Raw genomic sequence first — 20,690 nt, 5'->3', positions numbered from 1 at the left:
CTTGATCTTAATCCAGGATCTGTACAAGGGAACCCAGTACTGTTTGAGCTGAACAGCACATCTGTACCAGATGTCATGCTGTGAGATTTCAACCAACAGCTGCACTACTACACAGCACAATTACAACCAGAATTAAAATAATTTATTTTATAATATGAATAGCATAAAACCCAAGGTTTTCGGCAGTGCTTTGAGATGTCAGTGTCACCCGTCTTCTAATTTTCATTTTTTGAGATATGCACATCAATTAGGCTTGTCGGCGATGAACTGACAGTGCCAAGGAGCATCTGAAAGTGCTTTGTATGCCTCAGCGTAGAGCAATTCACCACATCACCACCCTCCGAACCTGTGTGTCACAGACCTGACTTATATTTGTCCTGAAACCTGCAGCTTGAATAAGAGGGGATTCCATTATTTGTTTTAATCATTTTCTTATATAAAAATAAGTTTATTGTCTAAATAGCACTTTCTTAAAAAACTAAAGTAACCCAAGAATTCCCTGAGCCTGTTTGTACATATACTGTTGAGTCTGCAGGTCTGAATAACAGCTTTACAAGTGGCACTAATTAACATCAGTTTGATTATTAACACTTATAGTGCGGAATTAACAGAAAATCTAATTTCAGCTATGCAGGCGTGACACACAAACATGTTTTATCAAAACCCATGGCCTCCTGCAGCAGATGAAGGCCAGGTAGTGCGGTCAGGGTAATCAATCAGAACGATCAGCTGCTGGAGCCAAAAAAATCTATGGACGTGAACAGTCAGGATTGCATGGCACATGTGAGTAAGGAAATAAGTGGTCCTATCAACTCCAAAAAACACAAGAACAAAAATAAAAAACAGACCATTGCACATCATAGCCTACTCACAACCTTCTACTCAAGAGTGTTAAGACAATTAGAAAATGTATATTATCTTTTGCTTTTCATTTTAGACACCAGGATTTTATGAACGTGTAAAAAAGCCTGGTGTGAGCCTTGAGTGAAGGACAACAGCAACCCTTCCCAGACTACTCCTGAGCCAAGGCGTCCTGGTCTGGGGATCAACCTTGCATTTCCATTCATTTGAAATGGGCCCTCTTCAGACAAATATAATCAATAACAAAGGAATTGACAAATCAAATGGGGTAGAGATAAATGTCCCTCTGTCATTTGTAATCATTCTTCTCCAAATTCTAATCTTACCAAAGGGAACTAGAAATTAATATATAGATAAGGTTAAGAGTATTTGCTAAAGGAAATTAAATTATGAAACTCATTCTTCATATGGACTGAACTGGAGATAAAAGCAGGTGTTTCTTTGATAGTCTCATTTTCATTGACAAGGGCAAATGTTCTTTTGGAGTCACACTACAAAGAGAATACAGTGTGGTGTAATGCTTACACAAATGGATGCATCTTAATGAAACCGATGCTAGAGATTAATAAAACGGCGCCCCTTACAGACTAGAAATGCTACATGTTTGAGGAAGCGAAAGGAATGCCGTTTCCTGCACTCTCTCGCTGCTGGTTGTCCCCAGCCCTGCCTACATGGGCACTCCCACTGAAATATACAGAAAACCAGCCTCAGCTAGGTCACAGCAAATGAATTGTTAAATTAAGAAAAATCCAGTAAAATTTAAATAATTGTCTCTACTCATCTTCAGGCTATAAAAGGTCGGTCTGATGATTAACAAAAGCAGTGCTAAATGAATGTCTATAACCTCAAAATATATTATAAAAAAGTCAAATTTCAATTATCAAATACAAGAAGGAGAAGAATTCTGTTTTTTTTATGTACATTAAGAGCAGCCAGGTGGCATTTAAAACAGACTAAAATGTTAATTCTAATACTTTTAGCACCTTAAAGAACTTTTATGCATTGGTTTGCAAAACACTGGCAGCTGTTATCATTTCTGTTGTCACTGCTTTCAGTCCACAAGACCTCTTGCAGTTTTAATAGTTAGAACTGAATCACAGAACTTCATTGAAATAAAGGCACCTGGGCGAGGCAGAGCTGTTGCAGTCGAGTGCACAGGAATACTGTACAAAGCAAACAGAACACAGGGTTAAGAGCAGAGGGCTCCCAAGCAAACAGTAACAAAAACAAAACACAGGCATGCTCACTACACCCACCCAGGGCCCCGGCCTCCAAGTACATTTTCAAAAGCCTGAAGGATAACATTACAGTCAACATGGGGAATACGTGAGCAGTTCTAGGCAGTGTGGCTACAGTCTTACTTACTCAGGGGGTGTCTACAGACAGCAAGAATGAAACCCTGCAAAGTCCAAGTCTAACAGAATTCAGTGAGTTAATCCGCCAGCAATTCCAGGCATGCAGGAGTCTGCAGGGGCAGATGACTATGCACATGCTTTCTTCACGAGAAACACTGACATATCACTGCAATGACCTCAACAAGTGGCATCATGTGAAAACATCCATAAACCTGGGAGGCAATAAAGATGGTTGGAACTAATTTGAAAAGGTGAACAGTAACATCTTATTTAACTATTTATCAATGAATATTTCTATTATATCTTACCAATAGCCTATATAAACATGCAAGAAATTACCTGATCCGGAAACCTCAAGTAAAGACAGTACTGAGATATTGCTGACAGAGGATAAGGATTAAAGCTCCAGAACTTGTGCTATAGCACTTACACAACAAAGTGCAGATGGTTTCTGATCAGCTTTATGTATCTCATTCTGGGACATTTGTGCTGGTGATAACATACTGTTTGGCTTGCTACAATTGGTTGTAACAGACGTTTGCGATTTATATTCTACCTGAAAGGATACTGTTAACTTTTAAATTATCTTTATCTATGTAAAACACTTTGGCCCATAAGCAAAGGCTACACGACAGCTGTACATCCAGCAAATAAGACACTACCAGGTGAATTTGAAAGAAATGATCTGGCACCAGAAGAAATGTTAGCTCCAGAACAATTTGCCAAAATGAGTACAAAGAAAAAGACAGTCAGTACTGGAACACAGACATTATACAGAGAGGCTCCCAAAACTATGAGCTCAAGATTTCATGGCTGTCTCTGCACAACTGGATTACCTCTGCAGGCTCTGATTTGCTGTGTAGCGGGGCTGCTAGTGCACAATGGTCCCTGCATGTCATCCATGCAGCGGACGATTCTGTTTCTTTGCATAGAGCACTTTGAGATCCTGTGGGATGAGTTGCACTATATAAACGCAAGTAATTATAAGAAATCATAAACCAACTATTAATGCAAAATCAGTGCCTTTATGCTTTAAGGAAGTACAAAGACAGCTCAAATCACAGAAGAGAAGTACCGAGACAAGACACACACCTACTTTAGTTTATGTTGCCAGTTTTAAAATACCTCCCTGGAGTACAAGGAAGCATCAGGGTAAGGTGCCTGCAACGTGACCAACACAACTCACACACTCCACTCATCGGAGAGTGATGAACGATTCAGACCTGCCGCTATTTCTCAAGACTTTCCCATTTTCAGCCTAGTTCTGAAACAGAAACGGACAGTGGTTGCCTGCAAATGTCAAGAGAGCAGCACAGCTATGTGTAAACAACTTTGCAAAAGGCATTTTTCTGTAAAATACGTGAACATGTAAAGTCAAAATTATATAGCTCTACAGCTGTCTGCCAGTTTTACCTCGTGGCTCCAAGAAGGCAACCACTTCTCTTCATCAGATTTCCTTCCCAGTGTGTTCTTAAACGAACAGATATCTTTGTCCATCAGAGGCACTTATCGCTTCTGTCGTCAGTGGAATCAATACAATCAGAACATCAACAGAGTGATGTAACCCTGACTCAGCCTTCCTGTGCTAGCCAGAGACCCAAGGTCACCGCCTGGTGAGTGTCTCCACACAAACTACTTTGATAGAAACCTGCGTTCCTTCCTATCGAGCTGATAGATTCATTGAATTCACTAAATCACACAGGATCAAAACTTAACACTTCACACAAACCTGGGTTTTTCCTTACGCTAACCCATCGTTTTTGAAAATTGTATTTATGCATTTTGTGTCATAAAATCACAAGGCTGCTACTGCTCAGGGAATTTACAGAGGTTTAAACATTGAAGCATTTTATTCAAATGATATACAGAGTACTGGTGCATATCTTATATTCTGAAGTGCCTGTGCACAGAGAGTGCGGACTTTAGCTGAAGCACAATCTGAAAGGCGCTTTGAATGAATGTGCCTCCAGTGATGGCCCTCCCACCACTCAGGGTAACACGGGTCTCTAGAGATAAAGACAAAACATGGAGCATAGGTACGGTAACAGTTCAAAGAGCACCACACGAGAACAGAACTATGAGAAAGAACGGCCAGAGAGGATTATGTCTGGCCTCTCTCTCTTGACATGACTAAAGTAACCATTTATAATCAACAAAGCAACTGTTAGTGCATATGCTGTTTTCACATTTCAGGCTTGTTATTCAGCAAACAAAAACTGTGCTTCATTGCAGAAAGGTTATGATAAGAAAAGGCAAGACTTGCAGATTCCTTTAATTCACATTCATATTTTGAATAAAGCCTAAATTCACACACACACACACACACACACACACTGCAGATTATAGAGATGGAAAAAGAACAGGCTATTCAGCAAACCACCATGTGTGAAGTTCAATCGTAAAAAACAGCCTAAAAAGAAAAAGTATGTGATACATCCATGACTCAAAAGCATATTTTTATTTCACAGGGACTAGAAGGAATCTTTCATACGTGCTTAGAAATTCAGAATTAAAATTCATTGCGCTCTGTAACACAAATCCCACAGGAAAAGCACCACACAGAGAGAAACATCCAGTCTGCACAAGCTTCACTCTGCTCTTCTAATGGGCAATACCTAAGTTTTAGTTTCCAAGTCGGTCAAACCAAGCTGCTTGTTTTACATTAATCAAACTCCAGATTACTGCTCTAGAGTCTCACCTAATTAGATAATTAGATTACTGAAACTGAAAACCAAGTTTGCTGAAGCACAAAATATGATGTTAGTGCTCAGTGTAACTCTTGCTTCCAGCAATAGGTCAGCCTAGTTCTCTGTAGCAGTCTGAGATAAAGTCGTGATTCTACTGACATTTACTAGCAGAAAGAAATGCATTTCATGCCTAACCACCAGCAATTTCAACAATAAAATCCAAAAATAAAAATCAGATCTCCACAAAGGATAAAGCAAATTGCAGTCTTACCATCTTCAACTCACAAGGTGTCATTAAATTAAGTTGTATTTTTTACCTGTTTTTATAACAGTAAATAAAAAGCACCAAACTATTAAGATCAGTCTTTGCTTTACAAAAATAACATACACATTTGCTTACACATTTAAGCAAAATTTCACAAACAATTCAACTAGAGGCATTTCTTCAGTGGTTCTATAACATAAATAAGTCAGCAATCACACAGAATACCACTTAAATCTTCTTCACAGAGTGTTATTCCAATCTGTTACATTAGGTTCTGTGCACATTACATCTGGGATTGAGTGCTTAGAGAAACATCAATGCAATGCATATCCATTTCCATTCCTGAAGGTAGGTTTCCATTACTTAACAATTAGTTACATAAATATTAACATCTGGTGTCTTAAATTATGACAGAGCTGCAGAAAATGTTACCATCATCCTGTGTTTTAAATTAACTGATTCATTGTGAGTTTTTATATTAATCGTTAAGACAGAAGAAAGGTAGATTAGTAGAACTTAAAAGCTATCACTATAAAACGTTATTGCTAGAATTTGAGGATCCTGGTACTTAAATTGTCAGGTGAGAATGACAAACACTGAACTAAATTAACAGAATTAACAATTAATTCTTAATTAATTAATTGTTAATTATGGAAAGCAATTTTTTGTCATCCAATAGTGAAAGATAGTGACAAAGACACTCCATCCATGTCCTCTGAAGCCTGTGGAGAAACAGCACACTGCAAATACAGCTTTTAAAAAGGTGAGTGCACTTTAAATTACCTTCTTCTTCAGTTCTGCTCAGATTTCTGTTTCAACTGGATAAATGGTTCTCAGATTTGGTCCTGTGGGACCACTGTCTTCTGGTTTCACCTCCAGCCAAGCTCTTAATCACATGCTATTCAGTTTCAATTTCCTGTTCTGTGTATGTTCTTAAAATGTTATTTTGGCTCTTAAAAAGCTTAATTTAATTTGTAATAGGTACAATCCCTAAGCTTATTAGAGAGATTAAGGACTGTCCACAAAGAAGTGTGAGCTGAGATCTAACCAGTTGGACTGAGTCACTAACAGAGTGTCTGGTACAGTGTCATTCCCACCTGAGTAGGATTCCTCTGCCGGCCGCAGGATACAAACCGGCAACCTTCCAGCCACAGGCGCAGATCCTTAGCCACAGATCCACCGCACCAATTTGTAAGAGTTGTTTAGTCGTAAATATGGAAGCAAATTCCTAAACAGCAAGTTGTAAAGAGGCTGCCTGAAGTTCTGTGTGCTGAAACCATTATAAATAATTACCATGTATAGAAAAAATGCAAAACAAGCAAGCTGATCAATTACCAGCATCATTTAGAATCAGCGATTAAGGGCCCAGTTGGACGAACACAGTAGACACACAGGTCTTTCATGAACGGAGCTTAATGACCACTACACTAGATGAGGATACAAACACCAGATGCTGAAGCCAGTTAACTCTTCAAAAACTGTTATCATATTGAACTTTGTGTTCCATTAAAGCTGTCTTTTTCATTTTCAATTTTGTGTAACTGTTTGTTGTTCTAGGTGTGATGAATGTGCTATCACAACTTTTGTTTAATCTTCAAGGAAAATGTTTTTTTATTATATTACATGAATATATAATTAGCTAGTGCCACCATGTACATCAGTCTTGCTGGTACAAACAGCTGTAAAACTATGACTATTTAAAGATCCCAGTGGAGTAACAGTTAACAGTCTTGTTGCTCAGCTTGTGCAGTGCTGTGAGTTGTTCCATGCACACGCTGACCCATGTCTGCAGGCTCAGGGCTGGAAGCTGTTGTGACAAGGCCGCAGCTGAAAATGAAATATTAATGTGCATGTCGCTGCTCTTACAGCCCAAGCTGGAGGACTGCGAGGGCTGATGGTAGACCGGATTTCTGTCTCATTTTTCTACCCCAGTCCCTACATTCATTTTCCACTACCCAAGTTACCTGTTGGCTAAAGGCACAGATCGTCCCTACAAATCACACACTACACCCTGGAGCACTGTGCCAATAAAGTACAGGGCATTGAATGAGAAATACAGGGTGTGATATTCTAACTATGGGCAAATGACGCATCTGATTCAGAGGAAGGACTGGAATAAAGAACATCATATTCCAGGAAAAAGTCCCCGATGTGAAAATTAGCTCAATGGCTTTGTTGTAGGACTTAACAAGTGATCAAGGACTACCTGAGAAACACTTTTCCCTTAGGGGAAAGGGCACCAGGCACACATGGCCTAATGTTAATGAATAAAAGCAACCAATGACACAGATCCTCCCGGTTTCCAATACTAATGCAAATAATTAACTCACAGCTGTTCTGCTTAGTAGTAGCAACATAATGGTAGTGTGGGAGACATTCACCAATTTCAGAATGAGCAACACCAGGTCTCGGGTATGGTGGAAGTAAATCCAGAAAGCTCTCTTTCCTTTGAAATGAACACTCCAATGATCGGGGCACAGCCACCTCAAACGACTTGGCATCGGAGACAAACCAAGCCAGTCACTACTGACTAATATATGAAATGACAGGTTCTTTTATTTCCACATTTGCAGGTCAGAATTTCGTCAGAGGCAAACAGGAAAAGCAAAATAAGACAGAACAGAAAGCGTGGCTTCCGCTCCCTCTGTACCATTGACAAGCTACGCAGTGGACACCTGCACTGATGTCCAGCCTGAGCAGTCAGGTAGGGGACCTCGGACACAGCCAGTCCATGCACACGCGACCAGGGGGGTTATACAACCTCAGTCGGGGAAATGTATGCAGCCCGTACACAATGAGGCTCGATCTAACTTTAAAGTACCTGAATGCAATGTCAAACGTGCCACAGATCAACACGACAGCGCTGTCTCACAATAAAATGTTACATTACCATTGATAACGCAGCTCAATACGATGCGTCAACATTAAAAATGGCAAACAACATAACTACTGAGAGGGCAATGATAAATATATACGCCGACAGCACTGTACCTTTCGCCTCGCAATCGGCACAGTATTTGTTATCTTCTTCCCTCAGCATTTTAGACAGGATGGCCTGGTGCTGTTCATTGAGTTTCTGAGCCTTTTCTCTTTCTGATCGCGTCGTCATGTCTCAGCTGGTTGTTTCCGAGAAGGCTTTAACGAAATAGTAATTTGTCTCCCCCCTTACACGATGACAGCTATATTAAAAAGCGTTAACAGCAGGACCATTCCCCGGAGCTACAGTACAGACCGACACAGAGCGGCAGTCGGGAAATATGGCCACAGCCTGTGCGCACCCGGAAGCGGAAGTGGTCCTCTCCCAGCCGCCAGCAGGGCGCCGGCGCAGGCTGGCTGTCTGTCTGTGTTCTATGCCCTGCGCGACTGCTTGTAGATAGATCGGGTTTGCATGCGGCTTGAAAGCAGCTACTACTGTATGCCTCACTATAAAATCAACGTAGGTTGTGCAAATGTATTTTATTAACGAAAAAAAATTCCCTTGCAGACAGGTGAGGCTAGTACGTCAGTGACACACCTTGACGACGCAAAATACCTTCGCTCTGAGTCGAGTTCTGCTTTGTCAGGCCTAATCTCTTGTGCCACGCATGTAATTACACTCCCTTACATAAGCAATACTAAGCAAATGCGCGTGTAAGTACTGTGGTAGTAGCTTCAGCGACACCGGCTAAACGGGTTTCAGATTGGTAATAAGATGACCTGCGATGGTAACATTTGACATGTACTTCACAAGTCCAGAATGGACTGCGGTACAGTGATGATGTATTTTTTTATTGACGGAAGCATTTTTTTAACTTCTACAAGATTTTAAGTCGACAACTGACAGGGTTTTATTTTCCAGTATCATTGGGAAATGTAAATGTGCCCTACGTCACTTTATTAGCTATGTAATGTTTCATACGTTTACACTGTGATAAGATTACAAAGAATAAGGCAACACGCAACCAGTTCAATTCAAAATCATTTTAATTTAATCTTCATAAAGGTTACATTCAGTCTGTTTCAAATCCTATAAAAGGCTTCTTACTCACAAAAGCCTTTCTTAAAATTACACTGGAATTACAAATGTATTCATGGAGGAAATTGGGATCATCGTGGTGGAGGTTTAGAAATTCAAGTGTACTGTATTTAACTAAGTTCTTGCCTTTTGTAATACAGTTTACGAACACACACACACAGGTGCAGGGATTTGGAGCGGTTTAAAGTGGCGTCAACACTGTGCCCTCATACCCATTACTTGAATAGGATAACAAAAATGTCTATTTTTCATCAGCATTAAAACTGAAAGTCAACACCAAGGTTGCCCTCAGAAATGTAAGCCTTTGTTTAAAAAACGTCGTATCCTTGGAGCTTGTTAAATAGTGGTAGACATCTGTTATCAGATTTCGATTTCCACTATTTTTTGCAAGGTGATTCTTATGCTTAGGTCCTTTGGATACAGTGTTTATTATGGGACACCTGAATCTACAGTATTCTATTTTCAGACAACAGATAAGTATGTCCAGAATGGACTAAAAGTCAATGCACCGCCCCCTTCTCTCCCAGTCCCCGTATCGAGTGGGCTCCGGCCCCTTCGGTCCGCCTCTCTCCTTCGTAGCTGGGTTTACGTCATCAGGGAATTCTGAAGAGAGATGAGATACAGTACAGTGTGCATCATAATTTGGTGCATATCATTTTGCTCAGAGGCTAGGAGACACAAATACATACATACATGTGACTCCTTACAAGTAAAAACATGAAAAATCTAAAAAGTATAGTCACTATAAATATAAATAGGAAAAGGTAAAGGTTTATTCCATGCTGAAAAGAAAAGAGACTGTGGAGCCTTCTTCAGGAGTGAAGGCTTTTTTTTCCTTTCAGGACGGAATAAACCATTACCTGTTCCTTTGTAGCTTACACATACTGATGTAGTTACCTACATATATATATGTGCATACTTCATACTTGTAAGCAGATTATGATATCAAACATTTGTGCCATAATCAATGTTAGAACTTGCATTAAGTTCTAAATCTCCCAACTAGATGATGTCCATTTAGTGATAAACATAACATATTAAGCAAGAGCTGCACACAACAAATGCTTATTTTTTTAAGTCTCAGCCAAGACCAGAGAGCATTATAGTTTTCTAATATTTGTAAATTCACTTAGGTACTCTGTTGTAAACTCACTATTTTTCATATACAATTATTTATAAAATATATATATACACACACAGTACTTCTATTTAATGAACATCATTTTTCAAAGTAACCAACATGAAAGTCAAAATTTGTACAATACAGCATCATTCTTTTCCAGGTAACTTCAAATAAGTTACATAATGCAAAAAAATATATACCACAATGAAGTAAGTGTTACATAATCCAAAGAAATCCAAAATCAACAGTATCATAAATTGATATATGCACAGAGAGGCTACAGAAGATAGAATGCGTGTGGTGTGGTTCAAAGTGGATATAAATGAGACCTGAAATGAACTGATGAGTTTCAATATAGCTTATGTTGACATTCACATTGGTAAAGTTTAATTGTCTTACTTTCCAGTGAGTCTTTCTCAGTGGACGCTTCTTCAGTACTGTCGAAGCGGCCTAATGGAGTCTTGGGCTTCCGCAGAGACTCCTTCTTACCGTGGGATTTACCGTCTGCGCCAGAGCCGGCCGCTCTGGTAGCTGCTCCGTTCACAAGAACTGCACTCAGGGGGGGACAAAATTCACTGATATACATTTCTAGCTTTAGAGGAAGATTTCAGTATCTCAAATCAGGTCCTGCTGGCCTCTTAACAGTAACACGTTACAAGATTCTGCTTTAGTTTTTCTCAAATCCAGATTATTGAGTTACGTGAGATATTGCAATATTATTCCAATTAAAGCTTAGATAAAAATATTCCACTTTTAAAACAAATATCGTTGACATTTAAGAACGTTTGACATTCCATTAAGAACTGAAATTATCATGTTTATTAAATTTTAATCTGAAATTTTCATTTAAAAGACTGGACTAATTATAGAAAAACAGTAAAACCGTGTTGAATTGACCAGCCTACACTATAGTTAAACTACAATAAATCCCAATATTTCAGATTTAAACAATTTACAACGCAGACTGAACAAAATACTGGATGAACTACGGTGAACATATGTTATTTTGTCAGTGATATAATAAAATTACACTGAAATAAATAATGAAAGATCTTACGTTTATATTGTGTATGTTGCTTAAGCAATCCTCTACGGACATAATGTTTTATATTAAAATGATATAACCGCGTTAAAGCCATACTGCTCTGCATCCTGCTGCTGACATATTATACAAGGTTTCTGGTCAGAGGAAGTACGTACAGGACGTCATCAGAACGCGACAGTAAAAGCTGGTGGGACGTATACGATTCCGAAGTGTGTTAGTTCACTTCTCTAATATGAACGAGAAACATTTCAAATACACGTTAACAACAGACATATAGCAATAGAGCAATACATACGCATCTGTCTCGATCAGAAAGCTGCTGTGGCGTTTGCTGTACTTTAAGCATGTATTTTAGTGCACGCGATAAATACTAGTAACGATTTATGCGTGGTTGCTTGCTTTTTATGAACTACATGAAACGATATTTTCGCGTTTTTTGTAACATAGCTTAAACTTGAGTTTAGCGGTAAAGAAACAGGATATTGTAACGAAACCCGAGGTCCATTTAGCTCTGGGTACAAACAGCGTCCCCGTTTGTTTTCATACTATTTGGGGCAAAATCAACCCACCCTGAGTCCCTTCAATAACATCCCCTCCCGCGTCGCCTGGCTTTTGCACGTCCGCAGCTCGAAGTATTCACTAACAGCGCGACACAACTGCAGTCTGTTTTATGTTTACTTTGCTCTGAGTCTGCTGAAACTGAATTTATACATGCAAGGAAAAACACTTGCACTGTAACTGTGATAACGTTCTTGGACATCTATAATTTGGCAGTAATTATAATTATGTAATTTAATATTACATTACATAATAAATTCACTTCTCTGTACCAATTACTCGGTAAATTATAATAATAATAATTAATAATTGCTTGTATAGCGCTTTTCTGGACACTCCACTCAAAGCGGTTTACAGGTAATGGGGACTCCCCTCCACCACAACTAATGTGCAGGATCCACCTGGATGATGCAACGGCAGCCATAGTGCGCCAGAACGCTACCCACACACCAGCTCTCAGTGGGGAGGAGAGCAGAGTAATGAAGCCAATTCATAGATGGGGATTATTAGGAGGCCGTGATTGGTAAGGGCCAATGGGAAATTTTTACTCTTTTCGAGAGACGCCCTGGGATTTTTAATGAACTACAGAGGGTCAGGACCTCGGTTTTACATCTCATCCGAAGGACGGTGCCTGTTTACAGTATAGTGTCCCCTTTACTATACTGGGGCATTAGGACCCACATGGACTGCAGGGTGAGCACCCCCTGCTGGCCCCACTAACACCTCTTCCAGCAGCAACCTTAGTTTTTCCCCCAGAGGTCTCTCATCCAGGTACTGACCAGGCTCACACCTGCTGAGCTTAAGTGGGTTGCCAGTTGTGAGTTACAGGGTGATATGGCTGCTGGCACTGATATGTCTGCTAGAACTTTAAGTTTTAGATAAAGGTTATTTCCCAAACCATAACTACAGTGTTTAATGCAACTCATAAATTATATAATAACACATTTTAATGGTTTCACTGTCTGGTTTTGTTTTTATTTTTGAAAGAAACTGCACCATTTTGCATACAGTCTTGTGGTCAGGGGGTTGTCTGCTGCCTTTCCTGAGTCCTCTTCCTTGTCTGCTGCTTATGTGGAGAAACCTTAAGTGCTGGATGGCATGGGTCCCATATGTCAAACTCTTTAGAATGAAAGACACTACGAATGCAAATAAATTCTTACAATTATGTTAATCAAAACAGATAGACAGACATTTTGACTGCTTAAATAGGAGCTTCTTCCATAAGTATGCAGCCATGAGATTGCTAGTTAATTGCTTGCTACAGTGCTATTTAAAATAATTAAATTTTCAGAACAATCTAGTCCTTAGCTGCAATTTATTTAAATAGAATAATTATATTTTTATTCAAAGTAAAATAAAAAAGCACAAAAGTTACACAAGTTAGAACAGTTACACATGGTTTTATCATGTCATTCTACTGATGAAAAGCTTCCAAGCGAATTTTGCTTGAATCTTCAGGGTGTCTCAGTGCAATTCCATGTCGAAGAAGCATCTCAGTATAGGGTGGCCAAAATGTCTCATCAATGGTTATATATGGGTCATGAGGAGACTCAAACAGTTTATTCATTAGAAGCTGTGAAGAAGAAGAAAAATAATTATAATATTATAATATATTAATATTTATAATATATATTAAACTAAATTAGTGTACTGTATATGTGTTTTAAGTGAAAAGTGTCAGTATTGTAGCACTCCCTAGTTAAAACACTTGCAAAGTAATATTCTAACTGGAGTTGTGGCTGTGTATTTTCACACTTAAAAAGTTGCAAGATTATTTCAGAATATACAAGCAAACCTTCATCTGAGAAACCCTTTGGTGCCAATTATGCTGAATGACCTCCTCTCATTTGCGTTCTTTCTAATATTCTTCACTATTTGACAAATATCATGATTGAAAACTGTGACTTGAGAATTATTTGAAAATAAAAAATATATATAAAACACCAAACACTGAAAAAAATAAAAATAAATTAAATATAGCTGCAAAACAGTTAACATAAAAATATAGGTTTCCATTTTAAAGTAAATGCAATATGAATATAATACTGAGATCTCAAAATGGCCAAAACAACCATGGGACAATTGTATAGTGTTACCTGTCCTAAAAGGATTGTTGTCACTGATTTGACAAATGTAACATATTCTACCAGAGACAAAACATTATATGCAAAAACACTCTAGCTAACATTTGAATGGGTCAGTTGAATTATATTTTTTCAATAAAGCTTAATCTGAATGCTAATTGAAGGTGACTAAAATTCAATGTTTTACTTTGACTAGTTCAGCAGTTTCAGCGAAAAGGAACAATTACTTAAATGAACAATCACTTAAATTCTCTTAATGTTTCCCCCATTCATAGATAAGGGAGAGCAAGAGGTCTAAAGTAGATCTCTGTGGCATACAACTATTCACATCCATCCATTTTCTAACCACTTTATCCCATACAGCGTTGCAGGGGAGCCAGGGCCTACCCTGGCAAGCAATGGGTATGAGACAGGATACAGCCTGACCTGGACACCAGTCCATTGCAGACAGAGACAGAGACAGAGACAGAGACAGAGACAGAGACAGAGACAGAGACAGAGACAGAGACAGAGACAGAGACAGAGACAGAGACAGAGACAGAGACAGAGACAGAGACAGAGACAGAGACAGAGACAGAGACGCACACACACCACAGTAAAAAGCAATAATACCTCCAGAATGTCATGTAATGAAATCAGTTCCACAGTCGGTTCCAGGGAAAACACCTGAAAGAAAAACCTCAAAGTATTAGTTTCTTGATATTATGTCAATTCATAATCTCAAAAAGTTTCCTAAGGAGAAATTGAACAACTGGTGGAACTCTTTGAGTTATTAAAAATCTACTGAATAGAAAAACAGGTTCAATAGATATATTTTTGATAAACAGCCCCTCAGTGTTACATTTAAGACAAGAAGGACCCACTTTTTTCTTCCTGTTTTCATTTGCCTGCTGTTGAGGAATAGGAAAGTGCTCAGCAAGGAAGTCACTAAATGTCTCCAACAAGTTCTCCTGGTAAGCCTTTATTTTCTGGATTTTCCTCTTTGTTTCCTGCACTGCCCTAAAATACAAATTATTTAAAAAATTAAAGAATATTCTCAATATTACCAATAACCAAAACCCCACAACACAATGCATTATCCAAGAGGCCATGAAGGAAGAGAACATGCAGTCTTGTTTAATATGTTATAACTTGTCAACACCCAATTAGACTGCATAGTTCTAAAAGCATATATATACAAGTTTATATATCTTTCAAGTCCAGTATTCAACAGTCACTCTGGAATGTTCAGGACTTAAAATAACAAGAGGATGAGACACACATCCAGAGGCCAATGGGCCTACACCTCACACCACTCTTAAGAGCAATCAACATTACCCAGTTCACTAAAGATAACTCAAAGATCTTATAACATTTGACACAAAAGATATCTCTCATTTAGTGTGTCTAAAAGCACTGCTTACACAGAAAGGCATTATAAATAAATATTTCTTTAAATGTGTTCCACCTCTTGTCATTTTCAGACATACTTTGCTTCAGATGATCTGCTTATTTCCATTTGCAGTTCTTTTGCTCTGTCAGTAGCTGCATTCAACAACTCTTCTTGTTCTTCTAGCCACTTCTGTTCACTTGAATTAAAAAAACACAATTAATTGCCTAACCTTGAAGACAGATTAAAAAACAAGGAGACTTCTTGTTCCGGAGTTTCAAACAACTGAGTTACTAATATACTGACAGGCTGACATCATAATGCAAGGCTGAATGTTTGTGACAAGGAGCCAGTACTATACAGCATTAGCATAATGCACAGTAGAACAAAACCACATGGGGAAAATACAACAGACCTTTTCACATCATGTTTCAGCTTTTCATTCTTCGCTTGACAACAGGACAGGACCATTTCAAGCTCTCTGTTCACCCTCTGCAGCTGTAACAGAATTGACATTTTTAACCAAAGCAGCATGCGGGCTTCTAGCCGAGCGATGAGTGACATGCTTCATAACCTCAGCACAGGTATATACAAGCTATAACCCAATTATGTCCTTCAGGCCTTTAAGAAATACCTTTTCTCAGCATGGGTGTAGGTAATGTGAAAGATTTGTTCCAACTGTCAAAAGGGTTTAAGGTTAAGTAATTACCTGACAGAACACTTCTGAAGTATTTTCAAACTTGGTCTCATTAGAAAATGAGGCTATTAAGGGCATTAAGACCACTGATTTACTACCATGTGTAACGAAAAAGCCCCTGCTTATAAAAGGGATCTCAGCCGCCCTGGCTGGGGGAGTTCTCCTTTAGCTCAGCCGGGCAGGTTTCCTGTTGCATGACGCCGGAGACCCAGGTTCGCACCCAGGCAGTGAGGGACTAACTTGCCGGGCAGGAGTGACAAGGGCGGAAACCCCAAGAACCGTCACACATGCTTTAAATAACTATATTTTATGTAAAAATACTACTGTATTCTAATTTCCGCAAAATGTTGTAAGAGACAGACTCAATGTGGGCATCAAACTACTGCCCATCAGTCAATCTAGTACCAACCTCTTCCATACCAACAGCAACCAGGACTTTGTGGTTCTTTGGCAACACTGCAGAGAAAATAATAAAAAGTTAATAGAACAAGACTTTGAAAATCTGCCACAGAACACTTTGAAAATAAGTCAGTCATGACTTCACACAAGGACTTTACATTTCATGTTACTTTTATTTGATTTAGATCCTACCAGCAGTTTGTCTTCTGGATGATCATTTCTTATTTTTTTATTAAAGCTTCTGAAGAAAATCCACACCACACTTACACTCTGGTTCTCTGTCCGCCCACTTCTTTAACTCTGCTGAGAGAGCTTTTGCTTGCAGAACCTGGGATATAGACAACAGCAGGAAATGCATATGAACTGTCATTTTTTTTACAGTAGAAAAAGCAAGTCACCATCAATTAAGGTATCAATAAAAATCAATATGATGAATTTATAAATGGGAGGAACACATAGCTATTTGTATTTCGGACTTAGTGGAGAATAAGTGACAGTCCCTCCCACACAAAGACCGAGCCATCTGGAGTGTCTGGTGATGAACATGACAAAATGAAGCTCTTTTTAGAAGAATTATTTTGTGTCTTCCTCCAAGAGAAAATTCAGAACTTGCATGACTTCCTCACTAATCTTGAATCAAAGCCAACAGTGTAATGATGTAATAAAAAGATCCCATTCTTACCTGTTTTTCTGTATCCTGTAATGCCTCTGCTCCCACCAGAGATATCTTTTCCTGCACCTGCAGGACAGGCATTCAAAAACTTGCATTACAGAGGATATCTAGTATAAGAACTGTCTGCAGCATTACTACTATATCAGAATCCCATTTAAGAAAGAATTAAGAAGAGCAAAGGTGATGAGGAAGAATGTGAGAGATGTTAAACCCACGCCGTAGTGACACACACCTGCTCCAGCTTCTTCCACTGTTCTTCACACACGCCAAGCAGCTCATCTGTCACACTGTCGGAGCACAGCGCGCCAGCTGGAATATCAGGAGCAAGGCTGCCTTGGTACACCGACATTCGTTTAGCCAGCGCCTTAGCCTACAATACAACCACACCTCTTGTAAAAAATACAATAATAAAAATATGCTAAAGTAAATACTTTCTGATCAGATCAATGACTAGATGTATTGAAAAATGGATGGATATACTTACATTCTGCAAAAGTTCATCTGTATTCTACAAGAGATGAAAGTACACAGAACTGTTAAAAATGTAACCAGAAATCATCTATTTTAAATCAGTTTTGGTAACAATTTCAGGCAAAAACAAATGTTTAAGATGATATCAAGCAGATAATGCACTGGATGTTTAGCTGTTTGGAAGCATTTAATAGAAAAATACATATTTACAATAACCATGAAAACAGATCTAAGTCACACGGGATTCCTCTGGGATCTCTGTTTTTTTCCAAAGACATACTGGTAGGTTAATTCTCTTTTGTGAAATTTGGCCATGGTGTGAATGTGTTTGTCTGTGTGTGACCTGTGATGAATTTGTGTCCCATCCAGGGTGTACCCCACCTTGCACCTGTTGCTTTCCCATGACTCTTGACTTGGTTAAAGCAGCTTAAAAAATGGATAGATAGATAAAACATAAAATAACTGATTGCATGAGTATTTACACCTTTTGCTATGAAACACTTAAATAGGCTCTGTTGCAAACACTTCTCACATAAGTCACATAATTAGTTAAATGGGGTCCACCTGTGTGTAGTTAATGTGAGTTCAGGTTAAATAATGCCTCTCTGGAAGGTACCAAAGTCGACTGGCCAGGACACCAGGGTTAACACCCCTACTCTTTTCAAGAACACACAATGTGAAAAATTCTAAGGGGGTGATTACTTTTGATAGCTGCTGTATGTGTGTTTCTGTAAGGAATTCTGCTGCTGTCAACATCTTATGACCTCACAAAAAAAAATTCAGGGTGAAAGTTTAAAAAATGGTCATATGTTTGATGGTCTGAAATCCCTCCTAAGACATGTGAACTGAAGGTTGGTGGGCATCTCTTATTTACAGCCTTTCTTATTTTCAGTCCAAAGATATGCTGATAGCTTAACGGGCTTCTTGGAAAACTGGCCCTGGTATGATTATGTGTGTGTGTGCTTCTGTCTGTATGTGCATACTTCCATAAAACACAAAAGACTATGAAAGTGTTTTTCAACAAACTTGTTAGTAAAACAGAAATAACATGACACACAATTTTAAGATTAAACCCATCAGAATTGCTACAATCCTGACTGAAGGACTCTACATATTTGTCCTTTATACTGTAAATACAAATAACAATTATAACCCTCACAACACACAATTCCTATTACGGACTTCCATGATGTTTATAGTTTAGAAATATTTTGAGAAAACTGTTTTAGCAATATGACAGGATTGCAAAGTTTGACGGGTCTATATATTACATTCTCCTACTGGTAGGAAATATTGACAAGACATATTGACAAATATCCTTTGGATGAGACATAAAACCGAGGTCCTGACTCTTTGGTCATTAGAAATCCCAGGGTGTTTCTCGAAAAGATTAAGGGTGTAACCCCGGCATCCTGGCCAAATTTCCCATTAGCCCTTACCAATCATGGCCTCCTAATAATCCCCCTATATGAATTTGCTTCATTACTCTGCTCTCGTCCCCACTGATAGCTGGTGTGTGGGGAGCGTTCTGGCGAACTATGGCTGCCGTCGCATCATCCAGGTGGATGTTACACATTGGTGGTGGTGGAGGGGAGCCCCCCTACGTGTGTAGTAGTACTGTATTTGTTTCTGAATTTAGGTCGTGAACAGTTTAAGTTTATTAAATTTACTTATTACGATATTAAAAAATGAATATCTACATATTTATTTCGGGTGAAATATGTAGACGGAAATGTTACTGATTTTGTAATATCCCGAATCGTAAGGAAACAAGTCAGATCCATAAAGATAGATTTGATGTAGCTATAGCCTTATCATACAGTAAACGTTTACTAGTAATAATAATTCATCATCTCCTATTAAACTATTCTGCTTAAACATTTCAAACCTAAAAGCAATGTCCGTTACTTAGACCGTTAATGTGTCCGATATGTTTATATTCCATCCGTATGACAGAATGGCTTCCTTTTTTCATAACAGAACAAAACTGACAAAGCAATCGAACATGCTGTTTTAAAATGTTTAAAAAATCAGACTATAAAAATGGGGGCTCCTACCATGTCTGTAGTTTTAAAGGGTTTTATCTGGGAAATTAAACGTAGTACTGGTCTTTCTTCAGTCAGCTCCCATTACTGTTACAAAAATACCGCGCCGGCCGTAACGTCATACCGGAAGTGCGGCGCTGCGATGACGTTTCCCTGCCGGGTCACTGGGGTCCGTGTGACGCGACGCCTCTATGGATCTGGGTCTGTTAAAGAGATTTAGTACGTATCCGCGCGCCCGTGGTATTTTGTTAGAAAGTAGTGGACATTCTGCATTTTCCTCTAAGGCAATGTTTTCATGTTGTAACTTTGGTTTGATTAAAATTGTTTCAAGACGTTTTAGTAAAAGGCTGAATTAAAATCATTTTTTCCTTTCTAAATATATTCTATTCACAGCGTAAGGAGATTAATCCTTAAATAGTTTAGTTTAATCCTTAAACATTTTTTGTAGTTTTCCAAACTGGAAACGTGCAGCTGTAACAAAATATGCTAATCACTTTCTGATTACTGATTATTATTAATAACAATAATCCTTATTCGTATAACGTTTTTGAGGACACTCCGCTCAAAGAGCTAACAGGTAATAGGGATTCCCCTAATGGATTCAATATGTCACCCACACCTGGATAATGCGACGGCAGACATAGATGGGTAAAGGACAAGGGACTGATGTGTTTCTAGGCGCTGGGGCACTACTGTTTTAACACAAACTTAATGGAAACCACGTCATCTGTAATAATATAATAATAATTGCTTACACTTATATAGCGCTTTTCTGGAACTCCACTCAAAGCGCTTTACAGGTAATGGGGACTCCACCCACCACCACCAATGTGCAGCCCCACCTGGATGATGGATCTGTAGGTTAGCAGTCTCTCACTGTGCCTATCAAAGCTGAGCCGGAGCTTTATAGAGTTCAGCTGATAAACACGCATTTGCAGCAGGGGTTAAATGAGTCGTAGGTGAGACTAGCATAAAGCGAGGGAACAAGAGGCACAAACTGAGGTTGTAACCGGAAGTGTGTGGGAGCAGAAGAGGCCGTGTCC

At 38.8% G+C, this 20,690-nt stretch overlaps 2 protein-coding genes across 3 annotated transcripts in view; both read right to left on the bottom strand.

Moving 5' to 3' along the window:
- smap1 (small ArfGAP 1) overlaps positions 1–8,461 on the bottom strand; it is a 94,751-nt gene extending 86,290 nt beyond the window's left edge. The window contains exon 1 of one of the 2 annotated variants that reach the window (XM_015363150.2): positions 8,160–8,461. In XM_015363150.2, the coding sequence (XP_015218636.1) occupies positions 8,160–8,277 (118 nt within the window). In that variant the 5' untranslated portion in view covers positions 8,278–8,461. The remainder of the gene's footprint in view (positions 1–8,159) is intronic. The other variant, XM_069179806.1, reaches the window with a different exon arrangement.
- A 4,392-nt stretch (positions 8,462–12,853) lies between these two features.
- cenpk (centromere protein K) lies at positions 12,854–19,843 on the bottom strand. The gene is made up of 11 exons (XM_006638874.3): positions 19,772–19,843; positions 17,616–17,639; positions 17,364–17,501; positions 17,141–17,197; positions 16,726–16,786; positions 16,469–16,515; positions 15,778–15,860; positions 15,463–15,561; positions 14,857–14,992; positions 14,606–14,659; positions 12,854–13,482 (listed from the first exon to the last, which is right to left on the bottom strand). Exons 3-11 carry the CDS (start codon positions 17,478–17,480, stop codon positions 13,324–13,326), a joined length of 813 nt encoding a protein of 270 aa, XP_006638937.2. The 5' UTR covers positions 17,481–17,501; positions 17,616–17,639; positions 19,772–19,843; the 3' UTR covers positions 12,854–13,323.
- Between the last annotated feature and the right edge of the window lie 847 nt (positions 19,844–20,690).

Source organism: Lepisosteus oculatus, chromosome 17, assembly GCF_040954835.1.
Source record: "Lepisosteus oculatus isolate fLepOcu1 chromosome 17, fLepOcu1.hap2, whole genome shotgun sequence".
Taxonomy (NCBI): Eukaryota; Metazoa; Chordata; class Actinopteri; order Semionotiformes; family Lepisosteidae; genus Lepisosteus; species Lepisosteus oculatus.
Note: the sequence above shows the minus strand (reverse complement) of the source record. Positions and strands in the feature narration are given on the sequence as shown.